The sequence below is a fragment of the Lemur catta genome, chromosome 6 (assembly GCF_020740605.2).
Source record: "Lemur catta isolate mLemCat1 chromosome 6, mLemCat1.pri, whole genome shotgun sequence".
Taxonomy (NCBI): Eukaryota; Metazoa; Chordata; class Mammalia; order Primates; family Lemuridae; genus Lemur; species Lemur catta.
In genome coordinates, this window is record NC_059133.1 from 59,097,242 (window position 1) to 59,115,676 (window position 18,435).

At 38.6% G+C, this 18,435-nt stretch overlaps 1 protein-coding gene across 3 annotated transcripts in view; it reads right to left on the reverse strand.

Annotated features, from left to right (window-relative positions):
• Nucleotides 1–18,435, reverse strand: part of C6H12orf54 (chromosome 6 C12orf54 homolog) — a 52,854-nt gene that overhangs the window by 17,950 nt on the left and 16,469 nt on the right. The window contains exons 1-2 of one of the 3 annotated variants that reach the window (XM_045555063.1): nucleotides 15,038–15,104; nucleotides 154–273 (exon numbers count right to left, since the gene is read on the reverse strand). In XM_045555063.1, coding sequence (XP_045411019.1) covers nucleotides 154–176 — 23 coding nt within the window. In that variant the 5' untranslated portion in view covers nucleotides 177–273; nucleotides 15,038–15,104. Of the gene's footprint in view, nucleotides 1–153; nucleotides 274–971; nucleotides 1,035–15,037; nucleotides 15,105–18,435 lie in introns of those variants that run through there. The other 2 variants (XM_045555061.1, XM_045555062.1) reach the window with 2 other exon arrangements.

Genomic DNA, 18,435 nt, shown 5'->3' on the forward strand with positions numbered 1-18,435 from the left:
TTTGTATTGTCCCTTTCATAGAGGAAATGGAGGAGGAGGAGGACACATGAAAGTCCCCATCCTCTCAAGCTGGGAAGCAAGTGCAGCCAAATGAAGAGAAATGAGAGACCATCGTTCTAAGCATGCTTAACGATCATCATTAGCCCCATTTACCTTCTCTGATGCTCAGATGCCATCCCTGCCTTTTGTTCTTGATTCTGGTAGACACTGCGCCATTTGTTCTTGTACAGAAACCAGGGACTCTGGAACTGAAGATGGAGATAGCTCCAGGCCCTGGAAAGGTATAAATGAATAGAGGGAAAAGGCAGGCATGTGGTGAAAAGAAAAGCACTTATGCACTGGAGAACTACCAGGACAGCTGTCTCAGGTAGTTCAGGGAGCATCTGTGTTTTGAATGTGTGTGTGTGTGTGTGTGTGTGTGTGTGTATGTGCATGTGCGTGCGTGCATATGTGTGTAAAGAAAGATAAGGGTAAGAGGAAGAAAGTGTCTGCCTCAGGTAAAATCTTCCTATTGTCTTTGTTATCAACAACAGAAATTCTAGTGAGAAGGTAGGTGAAAAAAAGACGATCTAGGTAAAAAAATAACAGCTGGCTGAAATTGGAGGTAGGGAGTTGGCTAGAGGCTCTTTGAGTTGAGGGTGGACTCAAGGCAAGGATAGGAAATAGTATATAGTGAATTCAAGATGGGCAAATTCCCCACCCCATCCCACTCACAGGATGGTCATGGTTGACCAAGGGTAGAACTGCAGGCTGGAGGCCGCTCAGCTCCAGCCTTCAAGTGCTTTGTAGAGAAGAAGGGAAATCCCATAGTTGATACTGTCAAAGACACAGGGGGCTGAGAGGCCATAGCAGTGACCCAGACAAGAGACAGATCCTCCTTTGAGAAGCTTCTCTCCCACTTTTCCAACTCCCACCTTTCCTGACCTCCAAACCCCAGTAAGGAACCAGGTCAATTATGCCCAGAAACTTACCCAGCTGGGCTCCTTAAATCACACTTCGCCCCACCCCTTCCACCTTAGACTTTCTCGTCTTTGAGCCCCATCTTACAACAGCCCCCTGCTTCCCCTATCAGCCTTGCCCTTTTCAACATTCTGTGACCTCAGCTGTGACCTCATAGACCTGGGACAACTGGCTCTCCCTCCCAGCCTCACTCTGGACTCCATTTGATCCAAATAATAATGGTAAAATAAAGAGATAATACTGTGAAACTTAAATTTTAATTTCTGGTAACTTTTGCTTCCTCATTGCCCTCTACCCATTGCATTAGACATCCACTGATTGTGAGAGATGGCAGGAGTGAGCCCAGAAGAATTCATCTTTTACTTTGAACTTCAGAGTAAGGTCTGAAATAACTGGCTTTCAGTTTCAAGAGCTAGGTCCTTGAGAGAGAAATGGTTTTATTTTGAATTCTAAAAGTCTTTGACTTGGAATATCACCAAATATTGAGGAATGATCATGGATTTAAAACCTTAGAAGGTGAAAACAGTTTCCCTGAAGAAAAAAGAAGAGTGCAGTACCAAGAAAGAGGCAGAAAGTGAAGATTAGAGAAGAAATAAGTTAAGTGCAGGTGTGCAGCTCTGGGAAGGCACAGTATCCCATCCCTGGTTTTGATTTTAGAGTTCCAGATACTACTAGTGAGACCAGCACAGCTTCTGCCTTCTTACTATTTCAGTCACAAGAAGAAACTCCAATTAGATGTCAACCACCCTCAGAGAGACCATCAGGGCTATTCCCATCATGATCTACCTCCTTATTTATCTTAGTTTCCTTAAGGAATCTAAGCTCCTCCCTTCATCATCCATCATCACAGAGACTTTTATCTTTTATAGCTAGAAACATCTTATAATCCAACTCAAATTCCTACCTCTGTCTAACCACCCCGAATCTTTCACTGTCCAAAATTGAATTAATTCCACCCACCCCCAAAATCTGTTCCATTCATCACATTCAATGGTGCCACTATTCACCCAGTTGCTCAGGTCAAAAACCTTGGAATCATCATTAAGTCCACACTTTCTCTTTTACATCAGATATAGGTATTGGCTGTAGCTTCACAGTGTATCCTGAGTCTGATCACCTCTCATCACTTCCAAGCCAAGCCGTGCTATTTACCACCTGACCTCCTGCCAAAAGCCTCCTAATTGGCTCATTCTTATCGTCTTGTAGCAGCCAGAACGATCATTTAAAAATGCATATAGATCACATTACTTCCTTCCTCAAAAGCCTGTGTTCCCTCTGCATCATATTTAGGACAAAGAATATGGTCCTTCTGTGTCCAGACCTGCTCCTTGGAAGTCATTCCTGCCCACCCCACTCCCTCCGCCTTCCCTGCCATTTTCTTCCAGTCACACTGGCTTTCTGTCCCTCGGGTGTGCCAAGTGTGCCCTTCTGTCTGAGGGCTTTCCTACTTGCTGTCCCTTCTTCCCAGAACAGTCGTCTCTCAAACATTTGTTTGAGAGTGACATATCCTCACTCAAGTGACATATCCTCAAAGAGGTATTCTTATATCCTGTATCTAATGCAGCAGCTGATACCACTTACTTGTCCTTTACTCTGATTTATGTTTCTTTTGGTCGCCATTGGACATTATTATATAAATAACCTAGTTTTGTTTGTTTGTTTCATCTCACAGAATGTAAGTTCCGTGAGGATTTTTGTCTCATTCATTACTGATTGTACCTACAGTGCCAAGAACTATACCTGGAAAATAGCAGGAACTCAAATGTATGTAGAATAAATGAGCCAATCAACAATAACATCCCAGGGGTGGAAAGCCAGGCATTATTATCCCAGGCCAGTGATAAGTATAGAAGGGCACCCCACAGGGGAAATGCACCCCTCTGCTACCATGATATTGCTTCTCCCTGCAGAAAGACTTCACCTAGAGAAAAAGGAACTAGAGGGAGAAGGAGAAAAATATCTAAGTTATCATAATTCTACACACACACAAAGACTAAATTTAGACTTCATTTTTAAGAACTGTATTGGGATATAATTGCCATATGATAAATGACACATATTTGCTAAGTTTGGACATGTCTATACACCCATGAAATCATCAATAAACAAGATAATGAATATATCCATGACTTCAAAATTTTTCTTGCGCCCCTGGGCAATCTTCTTCTTAGCCCTCTCTGCCATTCTGACCTCTCCCATCCTGAAGTCACCACCAATATTATTTCTAACATTATAATATAGTACATATTCATTACAATTTACATAAATAAAATTATACAATAGTTACTTTTTTGTATGGATTCTTTCACTCAGAATAATTATTTTGAGATTCATTCATGTTATTGTATATGTTAATAGCTCATTCCTTTTTATTGCTGAATATTTTTCCATTGGATGGTGTATTAGTTTCCTAGGGTTGCTGTAACAAATGACCACAGACTTGGTGGCTTAAAACAACAGAAATGCATTCCCTCATTGTTTTGGAGACCAGAGTCTGAAACTGAGGTGTCATCAGGGTTGGTTCCTTCTAGAGGTTCTGAAGGAGAATCAGTTCCACGTCTCTCCCTCAGCTTTTGGTGGCTGTGAGCAAACCTTGTAGTTCCTTGGCCTGTGGATGCATCACTCTAACCTCTGCGTCTGTCTTCGCATCACCTTTTCCTCTGATGTGTCTTTCCCTTTCTCTTCCCTTATAAAGACACTTGACATTGGATCTAGGGCCCACCCAAATCTATGATTACATCTGCAAGGACAATTGTTCCAAATAAATTCACCTTTATAGGTTCTGAGTGGACATATCATTGTAGGGGGCACCATTCAATTCATTAGGTCTAAATATACCACAATTTGTTTTTCCATTTAACTGTTGATGGATATTTTGGTTATTTCCAGTTTGAGGCTGTTACAAATAAAGCTTCTATTTATTCACAGATTTTTGTATGGACATGTGCTTTGTTTCTTTTGGGTAAATACTTAGGAGTGGAATGGCTGGGTCATGTGGGAGGGGTTGTCTATTTAAAATGTTAATAAACTGTCAAACTGTTTTCCAAATTTTCTGTACCATTTTACATTCCTACTACCAGTGTATATGAGATATCAAGTTGCTCTATATCCTTAGCAACACGTGGTATGGTCATTCTTTTTAATTTTAGTGTAGTGGTGTCTCATTGTGGTTTTAATTTGCATTTCCCTAATAACTAATGATTTTAAGCATATTTTTGTGTTCTTATTTGCCATTCATGTATCCTCTTTTTTTTTTTTTTTTTGAGACAGAGTCTCACTCTGTTGCCCGGGTTAGAGTGCCGTGGCGTCAGCCTAGCTCATAGCAACCTCTAACTCCTGGGCTCAAGCAATCCTCCTGCCTCAGCCTCCTGAGTAGCTGCAACTACAGGCATGTGCCACCATGCCCAGCTAATTTTTTCTATATATTTTTAGTTGTCTAACTAATTTCTTTCTATTTTTTTTTTTTTAGTAGAGATGGGGTCTCCTTGTTGCTCAGGCTGGTCTCGAACTCCTGAGCTCAAACGATCCACCCACCTTGGCCTCCCATATATCCTCCTGATGAAGTGCCTGAATGAATTTTCCCCATTTTCCAATTAGGTTTTTTGTTTCGTAATTTTTAAGTTTTGGGTGTTCTTAATTTATTCTGGATTCAATTCCTCTATCATATATGTGAACGGCAAATTTATCTTCCAATTTTGCTTTTTAGAAAATTTTAAATTTTGATAAAGTTATATATATCAGATTTTCCTTTTAAAAAGTCTTTGCCTACCCCAGGTCACAAAGAATTTCTCTAAAGTTTTTTCTAGAAGTTTTATAATTTCAGATTTTTAGGCTTTATCTTTGGTTCTATGATCCATTTTGAACTATTTTTGAAGTACTGTGAAGCATAGATAGAAGTTACTTTCTTTCTCATTTATATGAAGTTATTCCAGGATGATTTTTTGGAAAGACAATCTCTTCTTCATCCTTTCCTATGCACTTTCAGTATATATCTATATCTATGTCTATATGTATATCTATATTGTCTCTCTCTCTCTCTCTATATATATATCTGTTTGTTTCTGGACTCTAAATCTGTTTCATTGATCGATTATGTCTATCTTTATACCAATACCACATTGTCTTAATTGTTGTAGCTTTATTTCTTAAAGTCAGGCTGTGTAAGTCCTTCAACAACTTCTTTTGTTTCAAATTGTGTTGGCTATTCTAGATGATTTATATTTCTATGTGAATTTTAGATTCTACTTGTCAATTTCTACATAAAGTCCTGCTGAGATTTTGATTAGAACTGTATAAAATCTATAGATCAAACTGAGTGGTATTGATATCTTAACTTTTTAAAATAAGGCAAATACATTTTATTGATACATAATTTTGCACATATTTATAGATACATAGGATATTTTGATACATGCATATAATGTGTTATGATAAAATCAGGGTATTTAGAGTATCCATCACCTCAAACATTTATCATTTCTTTGTGTTGGGATTATTTCAGACCTTCTATGTTAGCTATTAATATTTTAAAATATAGAATATATAGTTGTTGACTGTAGTCACCTATCATTAAACACTAGAACTTATTCCTTCTATCTAACTGTATATTTGCTCCCATTAACCAACCTTTCTTCATCCCTCTCTACCCATATTCCCTTCGCAGTTTCTGGTAACTATCATTCTACTCTCTATCTCCATGAGATCAACTTTTGTAGCTCCCACATATGAGTAAGAACATGTGTTATTTTTCTTTCTGTGTCTGGCTTATTTCACTTAACATAATGATCTCCAATTCCATCCATGTTGCTGCAAATGACAGGATATCATTCTTTCCTGTGGCTGAATATTATTCTGCTGTGTATATATACCACATTTCTTTATCCTTTCATCCACTGGTGAACATTTATGTCGATTCCATATCTTGGCTACTGTAAATAGTGCTGCAATAAACATGGGGGTGCAGGTATCGATTTGATATATTTATTTCCTTTTCTTTGGATATATACCCAGCAGTGAGCGTGTTGTATCATATGATAATTCTATTTGTAGTTTTTGGAGGAACCTCCATACTACTTTCCATAATGGCTATACTAATTGACATTCCCACCAGCAGTGTATGAGTTCCCTTTTCCTTGCATCCTCACCAGTATTTGTCAATTTGCATCTTTTTGATAGTAGCCAATCTAACTGGGGTAAGATGATATCTCATTGTGACTTTGATATGCATTTCCCTCATGATCAGTGATGTTGAGCATTTTTCACGTACTGTTGGGCATTTCTATTACTTCTTTTAAGAAACGTCTATTCAGATCCTTTGTCCACTTATTAACGGAATTATTTGTTCTTTTTGCTGTTGTTTAAGTTCCTTGTACATTTTTGATATTATTCCCTTGTTGGATTAATAGTTTGCAAATATTTTCTCCCATTCAACAGGTTATCTCTTCACTCTATTGTTTCCTTTGCTGTGCAGAAGCTTTTTAGTTCACAATAGTTCCATTTGTCTATTTTTGTTATCTATGCTTTTGAGGTCTTAGAAATATATATACATATATATGTATATATATTTTGCCTAATCCAATGTCCAGGAGCATTTACCTATTTTTTATAGTAGTTTTATAGTTTTGGGCCTTACATTTAATTTATTAATCCATTTTGATTTGATTTTTGTATATGGTGAGAGATATGAGTCTAGATTCATTTATCTTCCTATGGATAGGAATCTTTCTTCATATGGATATCCAGTTTTCCCAGTATCACACTTATTGAAGACGGTGTCTTTTCTCGAATGTATGTTTTTGGTAACTTTGTTGAAAATCAATTGGCTGTACATATGCGGTTTTATGTCTGGGTTTTCTATTTTGTTCCATTGGTCAGTGTGTCTGTTTTTATAACAGTACCGTACTGTTATGGTTACAGTGGCTTTGTAGCATATTTTGAAGTCATGTAGTGTGACGCTTCCAGCTTTCTTCTTTTTGTTCAGTATTGCTTTGGCTATTCATGCTCTTTTGTGTTTCCATACAAATATAAAAATTATTTTTTATATTTCTGAGAAGAGTGTTGTTGATATTTTTATAAGGATTGCATTGAATCTGCAGATTATTTTGGGTAGTATGGTCATTTTAACAATATTAATTCTTCTAATCCATAAGCATGGCCTGTTTTCCCATTTGTTTATGTCCTCTTCAATTTTTTTTCATCAGTGATTTGTAGTTTTCTGTGTAAATGTCATTCACTTCTTTGGTTAAATTTATTCCTATTTATTCGTACATATTTTATCTTTTTTTAGAGCAACTGTAAATGGGATTGCTTTCTTTATTTCTTTTTAAGCTAATTTATTATTGGGTATAGAAATGCTACTTATTTTATGTTGTTTTTGTATACTGAAACTTTACTGAATTCATTTATTAGTTCTAAGGATTTTTGGTGGACTTTTTAGGTTTTTCAATACATAAGATAATGTCATCTGCAAAGAGAGACAATTTGACTTCCTCTTTCTAATTTGGTTGCCTTTTATTTTTTGTCATGCCTTATTGTTCTGTCTAGGACTTCCAATTCTATGTTGAATAGGGGTGATGAAAGTGGGCATCCTTGTCTTGTTTCAGTTCTTAGAGGAAAGGCTTTCAGATTTTCTCCATTCAGTATGATGTTAGCTGTGGGCTTGTCATCTATGGCCTTTAGTATGTTGAAGTATATTTCTTCTATGCCTACTTTGTTGATAGTTTCAATGAGGAAGTAATGCTGGCCTCATAGAATGAGTTAGAAAAAATTCCCTCCTCTTCAGTTTTTTGTAAGCTTGAGGAGAATTGATACTAGTTCTTCTTTACAAGTTTGGTAGAATTCAGGAGTAAAGCCATCTCGTCCAGGGCTTTTCTTTGAGAGACTTTTTAATATTGATTCAATCTCATTACTTGTTATCGGCCTGTTTGGGTTTTCTATTTCTTCCTGGTTCAATCTTTGTAGGTTGTATGTGTCCAGGAATGTATCCATTTCTCCTAGATTTTCCAACTTGTTATAGTATAGTTGTTCATTACAGTCTCTAGTGATCCTTTGTATTTCTGTGGTATCAGTTATGTCTCCTTTTCATTTCTGATTGTGTTTATTTGGATCTTCTGTCTTTTTCTATTGTTTAGTCTAGTTAGCAATTTATCGATTTTGTTTATCTTCTCAAAAAACCAACTTTCAATTCATTGATCCTAAATATTATTTTTTATTTTATTTAGTTCTGCTCCGATCTTTATTAAATCTTTACACGTACTAATTTTGGGTTTGGTTTGTTCTTGCCTTTCTAGTTTCTTGAGGTGCAGCATTATGTTGTTTATTTGGCATCTTTATACTTTGTTAATGTAGGCATTTATTGCCACAAACATCCCTGTTAGTGCTGCTTTTTCTATTTCCCCATAGGTTTTGGTATGTTGTGTTTCAATTTTTATTTGTTTCAAGAAATTTTTTTTATTTCTTTCTTAATTTTCTCATTGATCCACTGGTTGCTCAGGAGCATGTTGTTTAATTTCCATGTATTTGCAAGTTTCCAGAATTCCTTTTGGTGTTGGTATTCAGTTTTATTCTATTGTGGTCTGAGAAAATACTTGATATGATTTCAATTTTCAAAAATTTGTTGAGATTTGTTTTGTGGCCTAATATATGATCTATCGTGGAAACTGTTCCATGTGCTGATGAAAAGAATGTGTTTTCTGTAGCTGGTGGATAAAAATTTTGTAAATTTCTGTTAGTTCCGTTTGGTTTAAAGAGAGTTTAAATCCAACCTTTTGTGGTTGTTGATTTTCTATCTAGATAATCTGTTCAGTGCTGAGACTGGAGTGTTGAGGTCCACAAATATTATTATATTAGAATCTATCTCTCCCTTTAGATCTAATATTCTTTGCTTTACATATCTGGGTGTTTCAGTGTTGGGTGCTTATATATTTATGACTGTTATATCCTCTTGTCAAATTGATCTTTTTATCATTATATAATGACTTTCTTTGTCTCTTTTTACATATGTTGACCTAAAGTCTATTGTTGTTGTTGTTGTTTTCTTTCTTACATCAGACTGGTAATGTGCTGTTGTCCAGATAATTTTTATTTCTATTTTTAGTAGAGATGGAGTCTCGCTCAGGCTGGTCTCGAACTCCTGACCTCGAGCGATCCACCCGCCTCAGCCTCCCAGAGGGCTAGGATTACAGGCGTGAGCCACTGCGCCTGGCCTATTGAGGATTTTTGTGTCTATATTCACAAGGGATATTGGTCTGTAGTTTTCTTTTTTTGTTGTGGTCCTTTCCTGGATTTGGTATCAAGGTATCCTTTCCTCTATTTCACTTCATAGAATGAATTGGGGAGGATTCCCTCCTTCTCAATGTTATGGAATAATTTCTGCAATATGGGTACTAGTTCTTTGTAGGTCTCATAAAATTCAGCTGTGAATCCATCTAGGCAGTGGTCACACGTTCCTGGGCTGTGTGTGTTTGCTTGAACCAGGTCCCAGTATAATGACAGCTGGAGGTTGTTGGGTCCCTGGGGGGTGTTGGACCTTGGAGCAGTTCTTCTGGCCCTGTGGCAGTGGTGGAGACTCTGGGATGGGGTCTTGGGGTCCAGGTGCAGCACTGGAATCTCAGGGGCAGTGTCCCAGTCCTGGTTGGAGCTCTGGAGCCACAGGGGCAGAGCCTGGGGCTTAGGCATGAGAATCTCAGAGCCTGGGACTAGGAGGAGCCAGAAGCAATACTTCTGAGCAGGGACTCAGAGCCAGAAGCAGGGCCTGCCTGCAGGGGACTTGATCTGAACCGGCAGGGCTGAGCAGGTGGTGAGCTGTTCCATAGGCTTGGGAACAATGGATGCCTAGTTGGGCAAGCAGGGGTCGATTTCAACAGCACAGGGACTGCAGAGATCTCCCTAGCTCCCCCACAACCCCAGGATCCACTGAAGCAGTCATCCAAAGCTTCCAGGTCAGGGCCTGTAGTGCCCACTCAACTCCTCTGCTCAGATCCTGCTGCTCTCGAGGGGAGGGGTGCTTGGCTTCCAGTCACAGGGTACAGCTCAGAGGAACCTCCACTTAGTCCCCTCCCTCCTCAGTCCCATGCTGAACACAGGATGGTGTCAGCTGCAGAAACCTAAGATTGGCTGCTCACTAGATCCTTACTGTGCCTGTTGGCTGGTGCAATGACTCTGGCCAGACTACAGGCAGGTTCCGGGTCCATCCAGATATAGGCCTGTGGCCATGAAGGGACACTTCTCACAGCTCAGCCACAGTGTGTGCGGGGTGAAGGCAGCACCCCGGTGCTCTATCCTCCTAATCTTCCCTGTGTGTAGAAGCCTCCCCATAGATACCTTCGATTTTGTCAAATGTGTCATCCAGTCACCTTCTCCTTCACTCTGAGTGTCCTACCTTGCTTCTCTGTGATTTCACAGTGTTTCTTCCAAGAAGAGCTTTCTGTAGATAGGCATCTGTCTGTAATTTACACTGCTTTCCATGAGAGTGGCATGCTCACCAGCTGCTTCTAGTCTGCCATCTTCGTCTGTATTTTTTGAATCCATTTTTTTTGGTAAACCTAAAACCACTGTTTTTCAACTGGTATCTTTCCGTTTGAGCCCATGGGTGCCAAGCTTCTCTTGAGGTCTCCGTCTGATAGTGGCTTCAGGATTCTTCCAGCAGTGGCAGCTGAACCCCGCGGCAACTCCTGCTGGCTGCTGCAGGGGAAAGTTTCCCTGGGCAGAGAGGCGCTCTAGCAACTTGCTTGGCGCTCGCTGCCTTTCCAGCGGTGGCCTGAGACGGTGGCGGTGGCGGTGGCGGCGCTCACTCTGGGCTCAGGGGCTGGGCCGGGGTGCGGGCTCATGGAGCCTTGCCTGGCTCCTCCGCGGATTGCTGGCGCTTCATCTGCCCCATAGCCTGGAGCCCTTGAGACGCTGGCAGCAGCCTTTCTGCCAGGCTAGAAGCCTATTGGGAGTTGATTTCTGGCAAAATCTTGCTCCTTGTTCTGCTCTGCAACTTCTTCCTGTGGAATCTCCAGTGGATGCTGGCCCCCATCTATCTTCTAATTTTCTATCTTGGCTAAGAAGGTCTCCCTTACCTCACAGTTGTGTGCAGTCTACAAGTTCTCTTCTAATATGTTTTTATATAAAACTAAAATAATTCAGAAATTATTCATGCACATTGTATGAAATGGATGTAAACAGTTTTATATTATGGATAGACTGCCACTTCTGACAGACACATTTACTAAGTAAGTTACTCCTTTTTCACAGAAGAGAAATAATATTTTTGTGACATAGTTTGGGAACTCTGTCTAGGTTTATTTCATGTTAATTTGCCCTTTTCTTTACAAATGTATTATTTGTTCTAATACCTGGTAAAAGAAGTCCTCAACATGTTTTAACTAGTCACCATTTTCATCCTTTTATTGTCTATTCTCAAGAATTTATTCCTCCATTTGAATATCAAGAATTTTTTATCATATTATAGAAAAAACAATATTCTAATTAAAATCTCATCAGTTGCACATACTTATTTGAGGAAAATTTATTTTTCATTATAAGTCTTTCCAACCATAAACAGAAATTGTTTCTCAGTCTCTTCATATATTATTTTATGTCTTTCAAAGAAATATTAATTTTTCATATAAAATTTGCTTCTAAGAATTTTAGAGTTTTGTCACCATTTTGAGTTAGCATGTTTTCCTATTTCTATGATATGAGAAGCAATTTCTAGTATAGAAAAAGCTGTTGAGTTTTGTATACTCATCTAGTACTCAGTGTATAGCAGATACTAGGTTGAGTCATTCCAGATTTGTTTCAATACCCTTCTAGAGTTTAAAGTCTATAAAGTTAAAAAGCATAGCCTCCATGATTTTGTTCTGATTAAGCAGATGCATTTTGCTTATATAAATCCTGGCAGAGAGAGAAATGATTCTTAAGCAACAACTATAGCAACTACATCCTAATTCAGCATTTGGCTTCTAGATCGAGCAGATGTTGTTACAATGGAGACAGGTGTCCAGGAGTCCTGCACTCAGCAGTAACAACAATAGCTTCCAATTCATCAACTTCCTGCAATGCTGTCATCAGTTTTTTACAACTGAGACAGAGGCAAAACTATTCTCAGTGCAAGAATTTTCACCCAGAAATCTGAGAATAAAGCCTCTTCTTTAAACCCTTCTCACAATTATTATTTAGTACAACATTTACTCTTTTAAATTGTTTTTTTTTCTTCAAGTAGAGTGGATTCTATTTTCTGCAAGTGAATGTTAATAGACACACCATCCACATTACAAAATTCTCTTTTTAATTCCTATTAGTTCTCATAGTTTTGTTTTTAGTCTCTTGGATTTTCTAGGCAAATAAACATATCAAAATCAATATATATAATTTATTCTTATTTTCTAGTGTCTATACAGTAATTTCGTTTTTGTTTTAAAAATGCAACCACTCACAACAATTCAAGAATGCATATAAACAAAAGGGTAAGAATTAAACACATTGGAAGAGGTGCTTGTGGGCAGGAGAGTGGACTATGGGTTTAAAAGGAAACCAGTGAAACAAGAGTGGAGCCTTTCAATGCACAATGATGATGCGCTATGAACTAAGAAATTATTCAGTTCAACCTTCTGCACATGAGTTAATAGTAAATCCACCTATCAGTACATACCGTCCAAGCAAATATTGTACTAAACAGGCAAGGAAGACTTTATTCAAGACTATTGCAATAAGGGAGAGAGACTGAACTCAACTACTCTGAAACAAAAGGCAGGGGAGTTGTTATATACTTGTGTGAGTTAGTAGAAAACTAGAGGACATTAGCAGGGAGGTTGATCAACGGGATGTGTCCAGCACATTGAGTTATTCCTGAGTTTGCAAATGTCTTTATCTATGATTAGGCCATCTCTGCTTGCTAATTGGTGCCCATCTAAGTTAGGCTCCTATCCTCCCATATAGACTGGGAGATAGGGATGCTTTCTCCTTCGAGGTTTGCATTTTAAAGAGATGGTTCCCAAACCCTTGAGAAAGACATTTCCTGGGTTGTAAAACTGATAAGAGGATAGAAGAATGTTTACATACATTTCAAAGAAGCAGAGAAAGAATTTACAATTTCAAGTTTTCTAAAGTAAATGCTCTAAGAAAAGGGAGGCCAGGGACCTATACTCAGGAAGAAACCTGTCTAAAGTTTAATCAAACTGAGGGGAATGTTAAGGCTATCTTAGTCAATATGTATGTATCTATAAGGACATTTTTAAGATAATGAAGTGAAAATTTGCTTCTGGTGGAACTCCAACGGATTCAAGGGATCAACTCAGCTGCCCACCTATTGGCTATTTAAATCTATCTGCTCTTCTGATGGTTAGATCTGAGAAGTCTTTATTTGTGTAACACCCTTAGGAAAATATTTAGAACAACAAGGGAACATAGTGAAAAAACAACCAGAGAATTTTGTTTGAAATAGTCTGAATAATTTCTCAAATATTTATGTGTTGAGAGTCAGAACTTCTCAAATTGTATTTCTCTTTTCCTTGGATTCAGAGCAGCACAAGATTAGAAGAATCTAGAAAACTATTTTGAGATCTTATTCTGGAAGTCACCTGGCACATGATCTAATACATTTCTTTTTTCTAATACTGGCACTTAGATAGACAAAAGAAGTCTCTTCCTAGCAAAAGATAGTTGATCTTTTCCTCTTGCATGAAGGTTTATCAAAACATTCATTTAACAAGTCAGAGCACCTGGAAGCTCTCCCCATTGGGGAAGACAAGAGCTAGGTCTGCCCTGCTATCTCTTACCAGCTCCCGGGCCCCTTATCAGTTCTCTTCATCCTTCCTCCCTATGTCTCTCTTGCTCTGTACTTTCTTTGTCTTTAGGTTCTCCTGCAACTTTCTTCTCACAGTGGGGTCATCCTCCCCTCACCCATCTTCATCTCTCCGTCCTTGATCTTGTTTTTATTTCTTTATTCACTAACACGTTCTGCTCTTCCCTCAGAATTAACTCTTCTCCTTTTCCTTGGGAATAGTGAAGGGTTAAAATTAAGGCAACAAATAATATAGAAGTCTAATCATAACCATTGACTATTGTGTGCTGAACACTGAGCATAAGTTATCTAAATAAATTCTTAAAACCACATAAGAAAGATGTTGTTACATGCTATTTTATGGCTGGGAAAATTGAGATAAGGAAGGGTTAAAACGCTTCCAAAGATCTAGATCTAGCAAGAAACAGAACTTGGACTTTATGACTTACTCCAGGTATGTCTTTAATACTTCATACAAGTGGAATCATGCAGTATCTGTCCTTCTGTGACTGTCTTATTTCACTTAGTATAATGTCATCCATGTCATTGCACATGGCAGGATTTCCTTCTTTTTAAGGCTGAATAATATTCTATGTTATTTACATTTGCTTTATCCATTTATCTGTCAATGAACATTAAAAAGCTTCTGGACAGAAAAACAAACAATCAACAGAACAAAAAGGCACCTACAGAATAGGAAAAAATATTTGCAAACCATATATCGAATAAGGAGTTAAGTTCCAAAATATGTAAGGAACTCCTACAACTCAACAGCAAAAAAACCTAATAATCTAATTAAAAACTGGGCAAAGGACTTGGATAGATATCTCTCCTAAGAAGGTATACAAATGGCTAGGTATATGAAAACATTCTCAATATCATTAACTATCAGAGAAATGACAATCAAAACTACGATAAGGTATTACTTCATACCTGTTAGGATAGCTATGATCAAAAAAAAAAAAAAAGATAAACGTTGGTGAGGACGTGGAGAAAGGGGAATTCCTTGTATGCTGTTGGTGGGAATGCAAAATGGTGCAGCTACTATGGAAAACAGTATGAAGGTTCCATAAAAGATTAAAAATAGAACTACCATATGACCCAGCCATTCCATTTCTGGGTATATAATCCAAAGGAAATGAAATCAGGATCTTGAAAAGATATCTGCACTCCCATGTTCATTACAGCATCACTCACAACAGCCAAGATGTGTTCTGTACATTTTACAACAATCTTATTTATTCATTATAACAACCCTGTAAGGTAGGCAGTCCTTCTTTATAAATGAAGAAACAGAGGCCATTAACTTACCTAAGGCCACTAAGCTAGTGAGTGGCAGAGTCAGGATTGACACCTAAGACTTCTGCACTTTACAAAGTCCTCCTCATGTTTATCTCTCTTGCTCTTGCTGTTGTAGAAGTTTTTAAATCATCTGATCGTCTGCAGTAAATTGGAAAAAATATATTTAAAGTTTTTGATTTTAAAATGGCATGAGGAAGAAAAAGCTCAAGAGAAAGAATTGGACAGAATATTAGAGGAAGAGAAGGAAAAGAAGTTGGCTGAGAAGGAGAAGGAGCTGAGACTTGAAAAGGAGGCAAGGCAACAATTGTGAATGAGGTCATGTATACAAGAAAACTTCAAGTTTGAGAAAAATTGCAACGAAAAGCTAAAGAACAGGAAGAACTTGCTATAGAAGAGGAATGCATAAATGGAGGTCTTAAAGAGCTTAACTGTGAAAAGAAGGAGAAGTTTGCAAGATGCCAAGATTTACCCTGGAGTACAGGAAGCAACTTGAGATGCAAGTAACCTACCTGCACCAGGCCCAAGAAGCAGAGAAGGAAGAGAAACGCAGAGAGTTTGAAGCAGGGTTAGCAGCAAACAAGATCTGCCTGGACAAGATCCAGGAGATCCTGTCCATCCTTCAAGTGCTGCCCCGGAACATCCATCCCATGCGGAAAGCATACCCTAATAAGCTTCCACCATAGTTTAATGAACATCAATATATCTTTTCTCGGTCTTTTTATATTTTTAACCATGACATGCTTGTATGTTCCTTTTGACTTACGGGTAAACTACAGGGGCCAATTTGCTCTTCAGAAGTTCAGCTTCCTTTGCCCTGGGGCTTTTCTCTCATTTCAATCCAGTTTTCCCTTTGCCTTTTGTCTCTGGAGAAAACTAAGCTAGGCTACTTCTTCAAGTTTCCAAATCTTTTTTTTACACACATACATGTAATATATATATACATATATAGATATATATCTTTCCTTGATATATATTCAAGGAAAAAAATAATTTTACGTTAGAGAAACTGCCTAAAGAAAAACTTCCATCAGCTTACTATAAAATAGATCATTTCTATTTTTCAAAATTCTACGTCAGTCTTTGCTCATACATATACAAATTTGATTTTCATAGAATATGTCATGGGCTATATGGTTTACAAAGGTTTTGATTTCATTTACCTGATTTTACAAATGAATAAGTTAAGGCTTAAGAAAACCCTTTTCTTGGATGATATCACTAGAATGTGCGGGCCAGGACTCAAACTAAGGTTCTTACTCTAAGACTAGTGCTCTTTCCACTTCAGTAGCAGCTGACACAGAACTATAGGGACCACTGGCTAAGTGTCAGAGTCAAGGAATTATTGGAGTATAATTTAAGTGAACTCCCTACAAGAGAAGTTGCACATGTCACCCAAAACACACAAGATTCAGCCCTAACACTCAATTCAAAACCACCAAATATAGTGCACTAGCGTACAAGACTTCTTGAAACATCTGGTTTTGGTCCCAGCCTTGACATCACTTTGCTATGAGACCTTAGGCAATGCATTCACATTTGTGAAATGAAAAGATTAAAGCATATTATGAAAATGTCCTCACACAGTGTGAGTCTATGATCTTACCATTCTGAGAAGGAATCACTTTCTCATGGACCTCCCAGCCCTTACTCATAGAGGATTTTCCAGGCTTTGCCACTGGGGCAATTCCCTTGGTTTAGATTACAGGACCTACCTGATTTGTATGCACTTGTTATATTAACATTTACTAAAGAGTGACGAAGTAGGATGAAAGTGTAGAGATCCTGACAAAGACAATTCTAGTAGGCAGAAAAGAAAGGCCAGTGAGGAGATTGTATTTTAGAAGGCACTCCCGTATCCTGAGTTTCCCATTTTGGTCTCTAGGTAAGGAGATATATTATCTGTGAGTAGAAAAATCTTGTTCACTGAGAATGACTTAGACCAATGCCCCACCAAGTGGAGAACCATTCATTTCCTTTGAGGGACAGAATCTCTAAGACACCATGAAAAAATGTCAGTATTATTGAGTCTGACCTTCTCGGACTTTCCAATGACCCCGAGATCCAGACCATGCTCTTTGTGCTATTCCTGTTGATTTATCTCCTGGCTTTGATGGGGAACCTGGTGATGATCATGGTGACCAGGGCTGATTCTCACCTCCACATACCCATGTACTTCTTCCTTGGGCATTTGTCATTGTTAGAACTCAGCTTGTCCTCAGTAACTGTGCCTGAGATGCTACAAAATTTCCTGTCTCAGAAGAAAAGCATCTCAATGTGGGGATGTGTCACTCAGAGTTTCTGTTTCACTCTCTCTGGGGAAACAGAAGCCTGTCTGCTTTCTGCCATGGCCTATAATTGCTATGTTGTCATCTGCCATCCTCTGGTCTACACCATGGTCATAAACAGACCTTTCTGCACTGTGATCATGAGCATTGCTTGGGCAGTGGGATTGCTGATTTCCTTGATAAAGAATCTCTTCATCCACAAGTTACATTTCTGTGGGTCCAACATCACCCCCCCCATTTCAGCTATGAGCTGCCTCCACTCTACCATTTGTCCTGCACTGATCCCACTGTCAATGAGATTCTTCTAGCTGCATCATGTGCATTTTGGGGAGCTACTAACACTTCCCTTAATCCTGTCCTCTTACTCCAGAATCATTTCTGCCATACCAAGTATCCACTCCCCTGAGGGCCAAACCAAAGTCTTCTCCACATGTTCTTCCCACCTCACTGTGGTTCTCTTGTTCTATGGGACAGCTTTTTTCAGGTACATCAGCCCCACTTCAGGTTGAGTGTTGGAGAGAGTGGTCTCTATTCAGTGCAGTGTGATCACATCCTTGCTGAACCCCTATCTACAGTCTGAAGAACCAGGAAGTGAAGACAGCTCTGCAGAGGACAATGAGGCAAAAAACAACAAAACAAAACAAAACAAAAAAACAGTATTCCTTAGAGTAAAAAAAAAAAAAAAAGATAAGTGATTCTGCTTGGGAAATAGAGAAATCATCTCTAAAGAAGAAAGATTTTTGTTCTTGGGAAAATTGCATTTCAATTAAACTCAAGTATTTGCCTGGCCTTCAAAGTAAATAAACCTCCACAAAAGATGAGGGTTGGGGAGAGGAGTTTGATGTATGGGCTCCTACCCAGCAGTCCTCTGAAAAATAATCTGAGAGGGGGATCTTCATTCCATCTGAGGAAATTCCAGGGCTGAGAGAGATGAACTCTGTTGAAGCTTGAAGCAAACAGGATCTCTGGACAAATTGCTAATTTTGGAAGTGGTGGGGATTTTCATAAAGGTGCATAATAAAGAAAGGGACCTACAACAAAGAGGGAACCAGGTAGAGATAATGCTCCACAATGGAGACATTCAGAGATATCCATCCACCCAACCTGGTTGCATCAAATGGC